This window comes from Podarcis tiliguerta (genome assembly GCF_965153285.1).
Source record: "Podarcis tiliguerta genome assembly, chromosome: 16".
Lineage (NCBI taxonomy): Eukaryota > Metazoa > Chordata > Lepidosauria > Squamata > Lacertidae > Podarcis > Podarcis tiliguerta.
Genome location: NC_139549.1, coordinates 4,656,079 through 4,673,090, shown reverse-complemented (window position 1 = coordinate 4,673,090; position 17,012 = coordinate 4,656,079). Strand labels below are relative to the sequence as shown.

The 17,012-nt window shown below is 49.4% G+C and overlaps 1 protein-coding gene across 3 annotated transcripts in view; it reads left to right on the top strand.

Annotated features, from left to right (window-relative positions):
• PI4KB (phosphatidylinositol 4-kinase beta) overlaps positions 1-17,012 on the top strand; it is a 52,305-nt gene that overhangs the window by 27,474 nt on the left and 7,819 nt on the right. For 2 of the 3 annotated variants that reach the window (XM_083416521.1, XM_083416523.1), the window contains exons 4-11: positions 3,060-3,104; positions 10,626-10,853; positions 11,628-11,855; positions 12,884-12,993; positions 13,854-13,958; positions 14,183-14,306; positions 15,245-15,510; positions 16,460-16,592. In XM_083416521.1, the coding sequence (XP_083272647.1) occupies positions 3,060-3,104; positions 10,626-10,853; positions 11,628-11,855; positions 12,884-12,993; positions 13,854-13,958; positions 14,183-14,306; positions 15,245-15,510; positions 16,460-16,592 (1,239 nt within the window). The remainder of the gene's footprint in view (positions 1-3,059; positions 3,105-10,625; positions 10,854-11,627; positions 11,856-12,883; positions 12,994-13,853; positions 13,959-14,182; positions 14,307-15,244; positions 15,511-16,459; positions 16,593-17,012) is intronic. The other variant, XM_083416522.1, reaches the window with a different exon arrangement.

The window sequence follows — 17,012 nt, the reverse complement described above, 5'->3', positions numbered from 1 at the left end:
CACAGAATGGGTCCCTTCCAACCATTCAGTGATTCTATGAATTTATTAGCTGTGGATGGAGAGAAATCCTGTCTTCTGTGATTCCTGCATTGGACTAGAGCAGGCATAGGCAAACTCTGGCCCTCCAGATGTTTGGGACTACAACTCCCATCATCCCTAGCTAACAGGACCAGTGATCAGGGATGATGGGAATTGTAGTCCCAAACATCTGGAGGGCCAGAGTTTGCCTATGCCTGGACTAGAGGACCTTTGGGGATCCCTCTTCCAACTCTACAATTCTATATATATAAACACACCTTTCCTCTTGGCATCACACTGTCTTTTCCTCTCCCTTTTCCCTGTGCTGACTTGCTCCTTACTCCCCTCACCCTTTCCCGCATTTGGAAATAGCTGTGCTGAGATGTAGCATAGTTTCCCCCAGCCGTCTCAAATCAAAAGGTAATGGCGAGCTTAAAGGGATGCAGGAAAACATGCGCATGTATGTGCAATGCCTCCCCAGTGAGGAAAGGTCAAAGTTTCTCCCCTGCATGCTCAGGTTGGGAAGGGAGGAAGCGACTGGAAGATTGGAGAACACAACAGAGGTGTACAAAATTGTGCCTAGCGAGGAAAGCGTGCAAAGCCCTTCTGTGTTGGATTGCCTGGAGGCCTTTGAGAGTCGCCCCAGTGACCAGGCGGCCTGACTGTTTGAAGCCTGTGCTAGATAGCCCCTGGTGTTGGTTTCAGCCGAATGACTCTGGGTTCAGAGGTGGGGAACATTTCTGGCGCTCCAGATGTTGCTCAGCTCCCAATTCCGATCAGCCCTGGCAGCCAGCATGACCAGTGGTTGGGGATGGGAGCTGCAGTCCGGCAGCAGTTTCCACGCTTCTGCTGTAGGCTGGCAGAGAGACAGAGTCCTTTCCAGGCTGGTTCATCCTACTGGGAAAAAAAGAAGTGATGTGATTAAGGGAAAGTTGTCAAGACAACCGCTCTGCCCACTTTTGGTTTCACTTTGGTTTTCTTAAGGTGAGTTCTCTCTCTCCTCCTCTTGTTTTTATTGTTATTACTGGTTTTACATCTTAGTAAGCTTTGGCTCTGATGAAACCCTGGCCTCTTTTCGTAAAAAAAAAAAAAAAGTGACACAGTTGACTTGCCCTAAAAGGCTTTAAAAACTCCCTTTTCTTCACATGCAAAATGGGAGGGGGCTTGAGATTAATGATGTGGAGGGTATAGCACAGCCTGAGAATCTCCCACTTCTCTTTGTCTGTTTCTCACTTTTGTAGAACTTCTCCTCCCCCCCCCCCCCCGCCACCCTCCTTCTAACAGAATTGCTCCCTGTTCAGCACCGACCTGTTCCACCTGTTGCAAACGGGTTATTTTATAGTTTTATTACCTTGCTGTCCATCCAGGGTGTTGCCTGTGTTTTCCTCCCCAAAACCCACCATTCTGTTCTCACAAGCGACTCTCCCAAGGACCCCCAGTGGGCTTTGCGCCCTGCCTCGTATTAAGCCGAAGGATCTGTCCCAGAAGAGATCCTGGGAGCTGCTGTTCCGGAGTAGATCTGGGTATCTAGTCTCTGAAATCCTCAGCGCCTCTGCCAAGCCTCCAATCTCCAGGGAGGCATTTTGGAAAGCAGGCAACCTCTGGGGGGGGGGGGGGAGACAGGTTGTTCAACCTGTAGGTATTAAGCCAGACCTTTCCTGCTGCCTTCCATGGCATCCAAGTGTCTTAATTATTCCGCATTAACGTAAAGAATTTGTGGGCTCCAGGGAGCACTGCTAGCTCAGATAACCTTCATATAAGATCATAGGACAGGTTTGTCAACTGCTTGTAGCCTGGATGGCTTCAATCAGGGATGGGGAGCTTTGGCCCTTCCCAGATGTTGTTAGTCGGGGAGTCACAGCTCTGCAGCATTCAGAAGACGACGCAGTCAGTTGCGTAGCGTGGGGGTGCAGGGGGGGGCCGGCCGAACCGGGTGCAACATCTGGGGGGGGGGGCACTCGCAGCTCTCTGCCCCTACCTGGCTCACTCACTCTCTCTCACTGCAGTGCTGGCTGTGCGAATCCGAGCCGCCGGGTCGCCGCCCACTGTGTAGGGGAGGGTGCCAGGCGTGCGGTGCGGTCCGGAGAGAGAGCGAGGGACTATCTGGGGGAGGGACAGTGCAGCGGGGGGGGCGCAAATTACTTGCCTTGCCCCGGGTTAGGGGGCGCAAATTACTTGCCTTGCCCCGGGTGCTGACAACCCACGCTACGCCACTGCGCAGTTGCACTGGCTTCCAGAATGTACCGTATTTTTCGCACCATTAGGCGCACCGGACCATAGGGCGCACCCAGTTTTAAGGGGGGGGGGGGAATCAAGAAAAAAAATATTTCCCCCCCCCCCCCACAGCCCCCAAGAGCAGCGTACAGGCTGCACACAACCTCTCCCTGCCAGAGGGGTTGCGCGCAGCTATGGAAGAAGGCAAGGCAGCGAGTGGGATCCATCCCGCTCGCTGTTTTGCCTTCCCCTTCAGCCCCATGCAGCCTCTCCCTCCTGGGAGAGGCTGCGTGGGGCTAAAGAAGCCATAGCCCCGTGCAGCCTCTCCCTGCCTGAGGGGTTGCGCGCGGCTATGGCACAAGCCTGCATTCGCTCCATAGGACGCACACACATTTCCCCTCAATTTTTGGAGGGGGAAAACTGCGTCCAATAGAGCGAAAAATACGGTACCTCTGAATACCAGGTGCTGGAGCAAGAAGCAGGAAGAGGAGTTGGCTTCCTCTGGCTCTCCTGCGTCGGAAGCAAAGCGCTGTTTCTCCGAGCCCCTTCCTCTCCTGTGCAGGAGGACAGAATATTCCGCCACTGAGTTGTTTCGCCTGGAATGGGGGGGGGGTTGTTTTGCTGTGCAAAGCGCCTGCAGATTGTTCTCTCTGTTGCGATGGGGCAGGTGGGGAGGGAATGTGCAGAGCTGGTTTTTTTAAAAAACAAAAAACTTGCCTTTTCTCTCCTCGACTTTCTCCCTCCCTCTCCCTTCCTTTTTTTACATTTTAAAAAAATGAAAAAAAAAAAACCCACCCCTTTCCCCCTCCTTCTCATTCATTTCTCAGGAGTTGTCATCGAGTACGGAGAGCCTTGATAGATCATTTTGCTCCGTAAGTGGCCTGCGTTTCAGCTTTTTTTGTTTTTCTCCCCCACCTCTTCCAACTGGGCTGCCTGCTTCCCTCCCCGTGATTTACCAAAAATCAACAACAAATAATTTCTTTCGCAGCAGCATTTCCTCTCTGTTGTCATCTTAAGCCACTTTGCTAAGCCCGCCAGTCACCCTTGGCAAGCGCATCTCGCAGAGCATCAGAGGCAAAATCCATTCCTCTCTTCTCTTCCACCACTTTGGGAAAAATGAAATAAAATCACCCCAGCGAGCCAAATACTACACTGCTGTTAGCCATTTTTGACTCGGCCTCTTCGGCTAACCAACTTCCTTGGCTGTCATGCCTCTCTCTCTCTCTCTCTCTTCCATCACTCATGCGCCACCCGCGTGCATGTTGAGCTTGGGAAGGGGGGTTGTGGAGCTCTGCATGGTATGAGGCTCCCCAGCAGGTTTGTCTTGTTTATGCTAAAGTCGTGTCAAGTGCAGATTGGCAGCCAGTGGTCTCTATGGCACATAACGCTTAACCATAGTTAATAGAGGCACAGTTGGAGCCACGCCATTGTTTAAAAAGCCTTGGTTTACTGTGTCACCAAATACAGTGGTACCTTGGTTTACGAACTTAATCCGCTCCGGAAGTCCTTTCTTAAACCAAAGCGTTCTTTAACCAAGGCGTCCTTTCCTATAGCAGCAGGGAACTCAATTTACACTCAACAGGAAGCAGAACGTGTTCTTAAACCAAGGCAAAGTTCACAAACCAAAACACCTACTTCCAGGTTTGCAGTGTTCTTAATCCAAGTTGTTCATAAACTAAGCTGTTCTTAAACCAAGGTACCACTGTAGTTAAAAAGTGTTAAATAATACAGGCAGGTTCCAGGCAGAAAAGCTCTGATAACACTTCACAGAGCAAAGCTGAACAAAACCACTGTATAATTTGAGGAGATAGGAACACAAAGGCTTTTTCTTCCTTGGTTTAAGCCCTTGTACATAGCAGCGAGACGGTGGACCCCATATACAGAGGGCAAAAACTCGATCACAATGACACAGCCAATCAGGGCATGTGCTGCCTTAGTGAATGCCATGCCATTCTATTTCGTTGCTATGCAAAACCTCCACCCCATCCCCCTTTGGGCCAGTTAATTGAACACTTGACAGATTTAACCCTTAAGGTACAAACTAAATGAGCCCTGCTGTTAACGCATCCAACAAAAAGCACCAGCCAATAGCTGCTGAACCTTGAAGCAATTTGGACTTTTAGCTACTCTTCACTCGTAAAGCTTTGGGGGCAGCAACAGCTCCTAACCACAGTTGAGGTGGCCTCTGTTCACACGTAATTCTCACCTATGCTTAACAGTAAGTTTAATAAATCATTTCCCTTAACGAGCAGCCTCTAACCATAGTTAAGCTGCTGGGCAGCATTCACGCAAAGCATCAAACCATGGTTTGACAAACCCTGGTTTGGTAAACCATGGTTTAGTGCTCACATGGGTGGGGGGCAGTGATCCAGACAGACCGTGGAATGGGGAAGAGATATTTCGGAGTTTTGATGGCCCCACAGAGATCTATACAGTGGATCCTCTGGATATGAACGTAATTTGTACTGGGGGCCCGTACTTACCCCGAAAAGTCCGTATCCGGAGGCGCCGCTTCTGTACACTCACGCGGTGCGATAGAGCACTCCTGCGCATGTGTGAAGCGAAACCCGGAAGTATACACTTTGCCACGTTTGTAACTCAAAATTATGTTACCCGAAGTTAACGTAATTCAAGGTACCACTGTACTCCCAAACAAGCAGTGAACGTTTCACAACCATAGTGTATCCCAGTAGTCCCTGCTTATATGATTCCAGCCTGGGCCATTCTCCCAGGTCTAGCCACACACACCCCATAACCCTCAAGCAGGTATTTCAGGCTCTGTAAATTGTGAGAAGCAAACCCGTTTCTAGAAGTGCACCCAGTTTGATTTTCCTGAAGCATTAAATGTTTATAAGTGGAAGGAAGCCTAGCTGCTGCTGCTGCTGCTAAACTATTGCATTTTATCCTCTTACAGCTAGAGTTCTAGGCCTCCTACAAAGCAAGTACAGTAGTTAAGCTCGTGGCCTTTCTTCGTGGCCTTACACGTGGCATTTTATAAGCCCAAAGGGCCTTTTATACATAGGACAGCCCATTGTTAATTCATATCACTCATGAAGAGTTCAGCATTCCAAGAGCTTTGTTTAGTCCTTAGCATTGCATTTGCAGGGACTGACTATTTTATAATATATATGAAGCATCTGAACCCAAACACACAAACATTTAAAAAACAAGATAGTCTTTACTTCCTGTTGGCTTGCATTCTAATATACACAGCACCAAAGGAAAATGAATGGGGAGGGGAGAGGAAGCTGAGCAATTTCAGGTGCTAATTTTTGATGAAACAAGAATTGACTCCTCCCTTGGGCTCACGGAGATGGAGTCGGCTTTTCAAATTGGATTACGCTGCGGAATATTTCATTCTGAATCACGCACTCTCTTCTTATTTTGGGAGCAAAGGGATTTTTGTGTTTCATTTTTCAAAGTCAAGTTCAGCGTATCCACAGCACTACCTCGGGCTGCACAAGGCTGGTGGTGGTGGAAGTCTTGCGGCAAGTGACCTGCCTGCTTTGAAGATACGGCCTGAATAAGGAAAACATTTGGAAGCACCATTGAATTGTTCGTCGCAGGCCTTCCGTGTTCATATTTTGTTTCTCTTTGCTCAGATGAGCAATTAAAAGAGGAAATGCTGTTCTCTCTGCTGCCCTTCAATTATTACATATATTTTTAATTTGGCGCGCCTTGTGTTGAGTAGAAATTTTCATTTGCTTGTCTTCTTTCTGCCCTCATCTGTCTACAAATAATTTTTCCCGTCTTTTCGTTGAAATTTTTGCTTTTAGCAATTATACCTGATTCTTCTTCTCCCCTAAGAATACCCGACCCTCTTCTTGATAATGGGTGGAATCAACGTATGAGCTCGTGATGAGAACATAGGCTTGGACTTTGGGGGAGATCCTTCAGTTCCTCCAATCGAAAACTCCTCCCTGTCTTTAAATCCATTCTGTCTTGTGTCAATCAACCCAGCCTTTCTCTTCTCTCAAATCCATCCCACCTCCCTCTTGCTTCAATATGGGACAAGGGGAGGGGATATCCATTTTGGGTCATGTTTAATGCTTGCCAAAACCCAGTACACAGACACCCCACAGTTCTCTGGGTTTTGCAGCGCAATTCTCCAAAGTTGAATTTATTTAGTTTTGTAAAATAAAATAAAAAGCAATGCATGTGCGTATTAGGGGAAAGTGTTTACAAAAACAATTCATTTAGAAAACAAGCATGCAGGAAATGTGTATGTTTGGGGGGAGATCGCATCCGAAAATCAGTGTATTAGGAATGACGCGCACTAAAACCCCGGCGAGTTTGTGAGTGCTTTAAAACTATCATCATTCAAAGACTGGCGCGGAAATGTGGCAGGCAGAATTTCAGGTGGGAAAGAGGTTGAGAAATTGAAAGAAAGTGGAACGGAAAGATTTGCCTTGCTTCATTGGGCACCATCTTGCTTGCTTGTCAATCTGTTTGGCCACTTCCAAATGTAAGCAGCGCCTTCCACCACCCCCCTTCCTTGGTTGGCCCTCCCCAGCTCAGGAATCTCAAGCGTAAGGCTTTGCTATAATGTGGGTGTGAGGGTGAGGGACTCCGACTCCCATCAGCCCCTACCAGCATGGCTAAGAGCCAGGGATGATGGGAACTGAAGTCCAACGACATCCAGAGGAGCTGTAGGTTCCTACAGTGTTGTTTTTTTAGGGGTGGGGGGAGAAGAACGGATCTTCACCTGCTTCCTCTTTGGGTTGTGGCTTATGGTTCTATCTAAGCACTAGCACTTAACAACAGGCATAGGCAGACTCTGCCCTCCAGATGTTTTGGGACTACAACTCCCGTCATCCCTAGCTAACAGGTTCGGCGGTCAGGGATGATGGGAGTTGTAGTCCCAAAACATCCGGAGGGCCGAGTTTGCCTATGCCTCCTTAACAAAGTTAAGTGCCAGCCCCAAGGAGCCTACAGTCTGAATTTAGAAAGGAGACGAGAAGGGATGATTGCGAGCAAACCATAGCTATACATTTGGCCTGGCCTGCATGTAACACTAAACCGTGGTTTATTTCATGGAGGGCAGGAGCAGGAGCCTGACTGCAGAAGGCAGCTGAAGCCAGCCCACCCTGATCAGACACTTTCAGGCCTTTGTTTTTTTCCAGGATCTCAGGCGGTTGATCTTTTCCAGCTCCCACAAACCATACAGATCCTCTCTACGAGCTGGCATACAACTCTGCTTCGGACCCTTGCCTTTTCCCCTCCCCTTTGCTGGAAAAACTCTGGAATCTGGAAAACCCAGAGTTCTTTGTTCCAACATCTTTTTACAGAAACGTTAAGAGATTTCCTATGTTGTTCTTGGCCGCGGTCCTATAATTCCGATTAGGCCAGGGGCAAGTCCCGGCGGGGCCAGGGCTTCTTGGTAAACAGCGCTGCTGAGAACTGAATCCCAGCTACCCTAATTTGCTGCTTTGTGGGGCTCTGTAGCAACCCGAGGTGGGGTATTGCCTGTTCTGGTGGTGGTAAGGGGAGACCCCAACAGGGAAGCCTGGTGGCTCCTTAAGGCGTCTTAACGTGGCAAAAGTTCCAGTTGGATGTGAGGGCGATCTGGCTGCGACATCTGTCACCCCATTGATCGCCAGGGTTGATTCAGGTGTGACCTGATTCCCCCAGTGTGGGAGAGATGGGAAACTTTGTGTTGGCAACACAGCAGCCCCAAAGCCCCCCCTTTTTCCCCACACACCCCAAAGCTGTCAGGGAATCCCTTCTTCCCTCCAACCAGGGCAGTCTCTCTCCTCTGTGCTCAGCACCTTCATTCCCCCTCTTAACTTTCTCTTTCCCCCTCCCAAAAAACCTTCCCCCCCTCTTTTTGCGTGCTCTCTACTTCATCACCAGCTTCATACAGTTAACACCCTTCTCTTGCCCCCCCCCCTTCCCCTTTACTGCATGTCTCTTTGACCAGCGCTTGGTTTTGGTGGTGGCGGGAATGGCTTATTAATTTCAAATTATCCTTTTTTAAAAACAAAAACAAAAAACCCTTTCCTGTGACGGGAGAGTAAACTGCTGAAGTGAAGCCGGTTGTTTTTGAAGAAGGGGGGTGGGCAGGGAGCAGTTATGCAGGAAATGGAATCCCCCCCCCCACTGCGATGTTAATAATCACCATCATCAGTGGAAATAATTAGCTGTATATAGTTTCCAGTGCCTAAATCGGTCCAGCGTCTCAGCATCCTGACGGCCCTGAAAGGTAGCCCAATGTGGCTTTATTTTGAGGGTGACCGGGTCCGAATGCCTTTCTGGACTGCACAGCGCACCTCTTGGTGCCCTTTGGGTTCAACCTTCTGTGATTTTAACCCCAAGGGTGATGGAGGCATCTGTGGCCATCCAGGTGTTTCTTGGACCACGTGACACCCTCACCTTCCCATTGGCCGTGGAGGCACAGCTGTGGGACTCCGCAGGTGTTCCTCATCCTCTTTTTACAGGTGACGGTTCCTGTGGGGGTCTTCTTGACATTCCTAAGCGTTTAATCGCTTAACAATTATAAATCATATAAATTACTTGCTTAAAAAGCAAACAGGAAAACACACAGTCTCTTCTCTTCCTTGCTAGGTTGGTTTTATATATACCGTATTTTTCGCTCTATAAGACGCACCAGACCACAAGACGCACCTAGTTTTTGGAGGAGGAAAACAAGAAAAAAAATATTCTGAATCTCAGAAGCCAGAACGGCAAGAGGGATCTCTGCGCAGTGAAAGCAGCGATCCCTCTTGCTGTTCTGGCTTCTGGGATAGCTGCGCAGCCTGCATTCGCTCCATAAGACGCACATACATTTCCCCTTACTTTTTAGGAGGGAAAAAAATGAGTCTTATAGAGCAAAAAATACGGTATATATACTGCACAGTCGTACCTTGGAAGCCTTGCAAGTCAAACGTTTTGGCTCCCGGACGCCGCAAAAACGGGAGTGAGTGTTCCGGTTTGCGAACATTCTTTGAAACCCAAACACGGGTTCCGATTGGCTGCAGGAGCTTCCTGCAGCCAATCAGAAGCCGCGCCTTGGTTTCCAAACGTTTTGGAAGTCGAATGGACTCCCGGAACGGATTTCCTTCAACTTCCAAGGTACGACTGTATATATAAAGCTGGCATTGTTCACAAACGCTTGTCAACAATTTGGACTTTTTAGCAGCGAGGGCAGCAACTTCTGTGCAGCACTGCTTGGTGTTCTTTCAAAGGATTCCTAGCTTTTTGCACCCTCTGCTGGCTATTTGAGAAAGAGCAACCTCTCTGTGGGTTTTTTTTGGAGAGGAAGGCTGGTGTCAATCAAGAGTAAAAGGTTAAATGTTTTGCTGGGGTTTGAGGCGGGTGGCTTCAGGTTTCAAGACATCTGCAAGAAAATGAGAATATTCCAAGGGAGGGTGGTGGTTAAAGAAGACCCAAATGTGGATTTGTTGCCTTTTTGCAGTCTTAAGGTCACATCCACACCATCATTTTAAAGCACATGGCTTGCCACCAAAGTAAGGAGTGTAGCGTGTTAAGGATGCTGGGAATTATAGTTCCACGGGGATAAACTACAGTTCCTGCTTCTCAAATGTTTAGTGTGGATGTGACCCAGTAGTAGGCGGGTATCCTATGTTGTTTAGGCAGCCCCTGGCAAACTGAACCCTTGTTGCCGTTACTAACCTGTGTTAAAAGGGGGGGAAATATAATCTTTCAAAGTGAACTCAAAGAATTGTAGCTCTGTGCAGCGAAGGCAGTAGACGTAGAGTATCTCCTAACCACTCCCAGTGCCCTTACAGTTCCCAGAATTCTTTGGGGACGCCATGACTGTTTAAAGTGATATCATATAGCCCCACCTGCGTTTCCTATTTGAAGCAACATCATGCTGCTTTAAACAGTCATGGCTTCCCACCTACCCTGGAGAATCTTGGGGACTGTAGTTTGTTCAGGGTGTGGAGTGTCCTCGGGAGGCTGCATAGGAGGGGGAGAGAGCTACAGTCCCAGAGCTCCCTTTTAAACCACTTGGGCAACCATAGCTCTGTGCGTGGAATAGGGGATCTCCGAACAACCCCCAGCGCCCTTAAACTACAGTTCCCAGAATTCTTTGGAGGGGGAGCCACGATTGTTTAAAGCCGTATCATAGTGCTTTAAATGTACGGTGCGAATGTGGCCTGAGTTAGACGTGAGCTGGATCCCACCCCCAGGGTGGTGGGCAGAAGACTGAACTAGGCATCCTCTAGGCCCGACCTAATCCTGCTCATTCCGATGGCTTTAATCAGAATAGGAACATTTCTCTCATTTGTCAGGCCAAAATTGGCATCCTCCTGTAACTCCTGAGGGTCCTCAAGGCAGGCACCCTCTGCGCAAAAACCGGTTCCAACTTCTGTCTCCTTCTCTCCCTCCCTCTAAAATTGGGGGCGGGGGAGCCCCACCACCCTGCGCAGCCCGTCCGCCTGGCCCCGGAGCGAGAGTTCATCAAGTCTCTGATGGCCATCGGGAAGCGCCTGACGACGCTGCCGACCAAAGAGCAGAAGACGCAGCGCCTCATCTCCGAGCTCTCGCTGCTCAACCACAAGCTGCCGGCCCGTGTCTGGCTCCCTACCGCTGGGTTTGACCACCACGTGGTGCGGGTCCCACACACCCAGGCCGTCGTGCTGAACTCCAAGGACAAGGTAAGGGGGCTGAGGAAGGAACGGGGGCAAGAGTGGAATCGGGTTGCGTCCAGCTAAATTCTACTCAGAAGTAGATCCCAAGGCTGAAAACACATCAGCTGTGTGCGGGAGAAATTGTAAGGTCGCCGGCTCATGGATCCACATGTGGTGGCAGTGTCCGAAGTCTTTTTGTTTTGGGCAGAAACGGGGAACGGCACTTCCGTCCTACTGCTGGAAAACTGCTTGACATCTTTCCCATAAGGATCTGATTTATCACCTGATGACTGCAGCACGTCTTGCTACCTCAAGGCGTTAGAAGACTAAACACAGACTTGCTTGAAATCTGAAACTCAAAAATCTGGGACTTAGTATTAACGGACAAACCAACAACCCACACATGAGTTAAGCAGACAAGAAAACCAATGCATTTCTCAAACACATGGCTGATCAGTTTTTAGTCGTTTCGCTCGGCAATGGTAGATATGTATACCATCGATGCATAACTTTGAATGCATTTTTCTGGGTCCATGCAGAAACAGTTTGAAGGGAGCTTTTCCCAAGGGACATTTCCAGATTCCCCCCGAAAGTTAATAATGATGGAGGCAGAGGCACACTTTGCAATTAGCAGTGGGAGCCAAGTGTTTTGGAAGAACAGTGCACTGAGCCCAGAGTAGAAATAAGCTGCCTGTCCCCAAAACATCACCACAAATCTCCCGTCCTGTTTTGTCAGACCTTGTAAACTTGTCCAGTCAGAGTCCTCCTTTCTCTTTCTCCCTCCCTCCTCCCCATCTTCAGGCTCCTTACCTAATCTATGTGGAAGTACTTGAATGTGAAAACTTTGACACCACTAACGTCCCGGCCCGGATCCCAGAGAACCGTATCCGTAGCACGCGGTCCGTGGAAAACCTCCCAGAGTGCGGGATCACGCACGAGCAGCGGGCCAGCAGCTTCACCACTGTCCCCAACTACGACAACGATGACGAGGCTTGGTCTGTGGACGACATTGGGGAGCTGCAAGTGGAGGTATTTCGATGAAATCATTATCGTTTAGCTTTGCTTCGCAAATATAAAAAGGTTGACTTTTTAACGTTTTGGTGGAATATTTCCAGTCACTTTAAGCTCGTCTTATTCAAACCTTTTGTGTGAAAAAAGGGGGAGAAATGCATCAAAATCATTAAGAATTATCGGAGCACATCAGATTAGCTTGCCAAATCTCCCTTATGCATAACAGACATGTAAAAAAGCAGGAGGAGCAAGAAGACGAGAGAAGAAGGCTTGATAAGTCAGCAAGGGGCTTCAGGGCTGTCCAATGAAATAATTTTCTCTGCTGATGAAAATGAAGGACAAATAGCTGGTGCCTAAGATGAAAATGGGGGCGCGGGTGGCGCTGTGGGTTAAACCACAGAGCCTAGGACTTGCCGATCAGAAGGTCGGCGGTTCGATTCCCTGCGACGGGGTTGCTCGGTCTCTGTTCCTGCCAACCTAGCAGTTCGAAAGCACTTCAGAGTGCAAGTAGATGAATAGGTACCACTCCGGCGGGAAGGTAAACGGCATTTCCGTGCGCTGCTCTGGTTCGCCAGAAGCGGCTTAGTCATGCTGGCCACATGACCCGGAAGCTGTACACCGGCTCCCTCGGCCAATAAAGCAAGATAAGCTCTGCAACCCCAGAGTCAGTCACAACTGGACCTAACGGTCAGGGGTCCCTTTACCTTTAAGATGAAAATGATGGAAGTTATGAATCGGCATTAATTACACCAAGTACGTACCGCTGCTGCTGTCACCACTTTTATGGGTGCTGACTTGATCACTGATGAAGACAAGAGGCTTATAGTTGGTCACAATAAAGCCAAAAAGGCCCAAGAAAAATCCCTGGATCAGGAATTCAATTACCTTTGTCAGAAGGGTGAAATGGACTGCATCTTTTTGGATGGCCTTGAAGGTACACCTAAAGTGATGCTGAAAGCAGGGCTCTTCCTTCAACAATGTGCCACGGAAACGAATGAATCCTCTCTGCTTCCATTGAGCTCTTCCTTCCTTCCTTTGTTCTCCAGCTCCCAGAGATTCACACCAACAGCTGTGACAACATCTCCCAGTTCTCTGTGGACAGCATCACCAGCCAGGAGAGCAAAGAGCCCGTCTTCATAGCTGCTGGAGATATCAGGTGAGTGGGAGTCTAGAAGAAATGTCCGCTGCTTGGCAATGAAGGGTTCAGGTCTAGGAATAGAGCATCCCTTATAAAAACCCAAAAAACCTGAGAATAGTATAATCCAGTTCCGCTTCCGTGTGTAGCAAAATCCCCCCTGAGGCGTTCTCAAAGTAAAGGAAGGATTGAACTCTGATTAATAAGAATACACTCAGAACCAGCAAGACTCTGGGAAGGGTGCGTATAATATTCTGTGTCTCTCCACCCTCCGGCCCAGGTCGTTTTATTCACGAAAGAGCCTTTTACAGAGTGTTCGTAAGAACCAATCAGATTTTTTCTGAGCATTTCAACAAACCCCATGTGGGGACAACGTTAGACTACCAAAACTAATTAAGCATGGGGTAAATAAAACAGAACTACAAAGGAGTGCATTTGGCAACCCCTGAGGTCATAAGCAGGCAATGCACATGATAGGAAGGGTGGCCAGGAGGACAGTGACCATTCTCACCTTTAGGTGAGATCTGTTTCCTGGCCCTAAGATTAACATCCTAAGATTAACATACCAGAAAAGCTATATCAAATAAACTTGCCCACTATCTTTATGGCCCAGGATGCATGCCTGGCAAAGCAAGTGGGCTGTGTACGTGACTTGTCAAGCAAGAGAAATGGACAGTAGAGGAAATGGCCAGAGACGCAGAGGGTTGTGGGATTTGATCAGAAATTATCGTCAATGTATCAAACCCAGTCAAGACAATGCATTCATCGTGGACGCAATGGCTTGATGCATATTTTCTAATTCCTCATAGTAATCCCACACTCTGGATATTTGCACTCCTACACCCCCCCCCCCAAATTAACATTTCTCTTTCCTCTTGCAGGAGACGCCTCTCGGAACAGCTTGCCCACACTCCAACATCCTTCAAGAGGGACCCCGAAGACCCTTCTGCTGTCGCCCTGAAGGAGCCGTGGCAGGAGAAAGTCAGGTGAGGGCACTGCGGGGTCAGAGCAGAGGGTGGCGGGGCCCCAGTTGTGTCTCCACGGCCTGACGTGCTAAGAAGCCAGGCGTTGGCTGCAGGCCGGGAGGCTCTCCCCATCTCTTGCGTGGGGCAACGGGGCTGTTCGGGTTCCTCGGGGCTTGGCAAGGGTGGCCCGAGTCTCCCGCGCCAGGCCAGGGCGGAACCAACTGCTTCCTGCTGCTTTTTTGCAGGCGGATCCGGGAGGGCTCTCCGTACGGCCACCTCCCAAACTGGCGCCTCCTCTCTGTGATCGTGAAATGTGGCGATGATCTCCGGCAAGAGCTGCTGGCCTTCCAGGTGCTCAAACAGCTACAGGTAGGGAATATTCCACAGCCGTGCCTCTTTCTCCTCTTTCCTCCCTCAAGGGCTTCTGAGTTTGGTCAACTCGGATGCAGTGCTGGTGTAGTGGTTAGAGTGTCAGACTAGCACCTGGGAGAGTTGTTGTTGTTTAGTCATTCGTGTCCGACTCTTCGTGACCCCCTGGACCAGAGCACGCCAGGCACTTCTGTCTTCCACTGCTTCCCGCAGTTTAGTCAAACTCATGCTGGTAGCTTTGAGAACACTGTCCAACCATCTTGTCCTCTGTCGTCCCCTTCTCCTTGCGCCCTCCATCTTTCCCAACATCAGGGACTTTTCCAGGGAGTCTTCTCTTCTCATGAGGTGGCCAAAGTCTTGGAGCCTCAGCTTCAGGATCTGTCCTTCCAGTGAGCACTCAGGGCTGATTTCCTTCAGAATGGAGAGGTTTGATCTTCTTGCAGTCCATGGGACTCTCAAGAGTTTCCTCCAGCACCATAATTCAAAAGCATCCATTCTTCGGCAATCAGCCTTCCTTATGGTCCAGCTCTCACTTCCATACATCACTACTGGGAAAACCATAGCTTTAACTATATGGACCTTTGTTGGCAAGGTGATGTCTCTGCTTGGGTTCAAATTCCTCCTCAGCTCTTGGGGGCCTAACCTCCCTTGCAGGGTTGTTGTGAGGATAAAATGGGGTGGAAGAGAACCAGGTGCGGCACGTTGAGCTCTCTGGAGGAAAAAAGTGGAATAAAAATTTGAATAAAAATCATAATACAGTGGAACCCCGGTTTTCGAGCGTCTCCTCCTGTCTGGGACACCCCTGTAGTCTGGAGATGCCCGACAAAATTTTGCAAGGGACATTTTGCATGGTGGACCTCTCTCCCCCCACCCCACACAAAAAACTCCATGGTCTCCTGTTGCAAAGTGCCTTTCTTCCGTTTGCTTTCCTCCTCCAGTCCATCTGGGAGCAGGAGCGCGTCCCCCTGTGGATCAAGCCATACAAAATCCTCGTCATCTCTGCCGACAGCGGCATGATCGAGCCGGTGGTCAACGCCGTCTCCATCCACCAGGTCAAGAAGCAGTCGCAGCTCTCCCTGCTGGACTACTTCCTGCAGGAGCATGGGAACTACACCACCGAGGCCTTCCTGACTGCCCAGCGCAACTTCGTGCAGAGCTGCGCCGGCTACTGCCTGGTCTGCTACCTGCTGCAAGTCAAAGACAGGTGAGGGGGTCCTGGGGGAAGCTGGGGCGAGGCAGCGGGCAGAGAAGGGGTGCTCAGCACATTGCAGAGAGAAGCCTCGCTGCTGCCAGTTTCAGAGCAAGAGAGAGCAGCCCCATAGTGCATCAGTGGCAGGGGATAGAGATGGAAAGAAAGGGGAAAGCCACTTTCCGACAATTAAGCTTCGAGCCTAATTAGTCTCCACAATCCCCCAAGTTAAACGCCAGTGGTTCCCAAACTTTTTCAGGCAGCGCCAACCTTTCGGTTCCAGAAATTCACCCCTGCCCTATAAGAAACATGGTTTGGAATAGCGGTTTGCACAACCCACTAAGGAAGGTTACAGCACAATAAAAGTCAAAAGAGCAACGATTAATTGCACATTCATTCAAAGCCCAGTTGAAACTATTTTGCTGTGTGAATTCAACAAAGTGGATGAACTCCATCCAGCGATATCGGCTTTTCGAAGTCTGAGAATCATTGACAGCTCCAGCTCCAGCGCCAGCTCCTTGCCTCTTAGTGACCCCCTAATAGATAAATAGACCCCCCCAAGTGGATAAATAGGGACCACTTACCAGCGGGAAGGTAAACGGTGTTCCGTGTGCTGCGCTGGCTCGCCAGATGCAGCTTGTCATGCTGGCCACGTGACCCGGAAGTGTCTGCGGACAGCGCTGGCTCCTGGCCTGTAGAGTGAGATGAGCGCACAGCCCTAGAGTCTGGCAAGACTGGCCCGAACGGGCAGGGGTACCTTTACCTTTACCTTTAATCTGTGAGAAGGGGCAAATGTTTGGAAAATTTACGAAAAGCCATGCTTTGACCTTTTCCAAACAAGGAGGGGAGAAACCGCATACTCCTCCTTGAGCTCCTTGTAGAAAATGGCAAGATAGGAATGCAATAAACAATGTTTTTTTCTGTCCTGTCTCCTCCCACCCTGCAACACCCCCCACCCCAAAAGGCACAATGGCAATATCTTGCTGGATGCAGACGGACACATAATCCACATAGATTTTGGGTTCATCCTCTCCAGCTCACCCCGGAATCTCGGCTTTGAGACATCGGCCTTCAAACTCACCTCTGAGTTCGTCGATGTAAGTTGGCGGTTGGTGGAAGGGAGAGAAAATTCCTGCCTTGGTTTTTGTCCGCAGTTCTTTGCGAGAAGTTTCTTGGATCAAGCAGTTTTTGAATATTCTAAAGAAGGGGCAGGGAGGGCACGAGGAAGCAGCCTGTGGCCAAGAGGTCCAGTTAAGGCGTATTTCTTATTTATGCTTCTTTGAAGCCGAGGAGGTTGGTCAACCCACACATTGTCTCAGGCACAGGCAACCTTTTGCTGAAGCAATCCCATCGAAAGAAATCAAACCCCTCATGGAGGAGAGGGCTATCGATGGCTGCTAGCCATGATGTCTGATGCTTCTGAACACCATTTGCTGGAAACTGCAGGAAGGGAGAGTTGCCCTTGTTCTCATGTCCTGCTTGCAGGATTCGCACGGGCATCTGGTCAGCCACTGTGA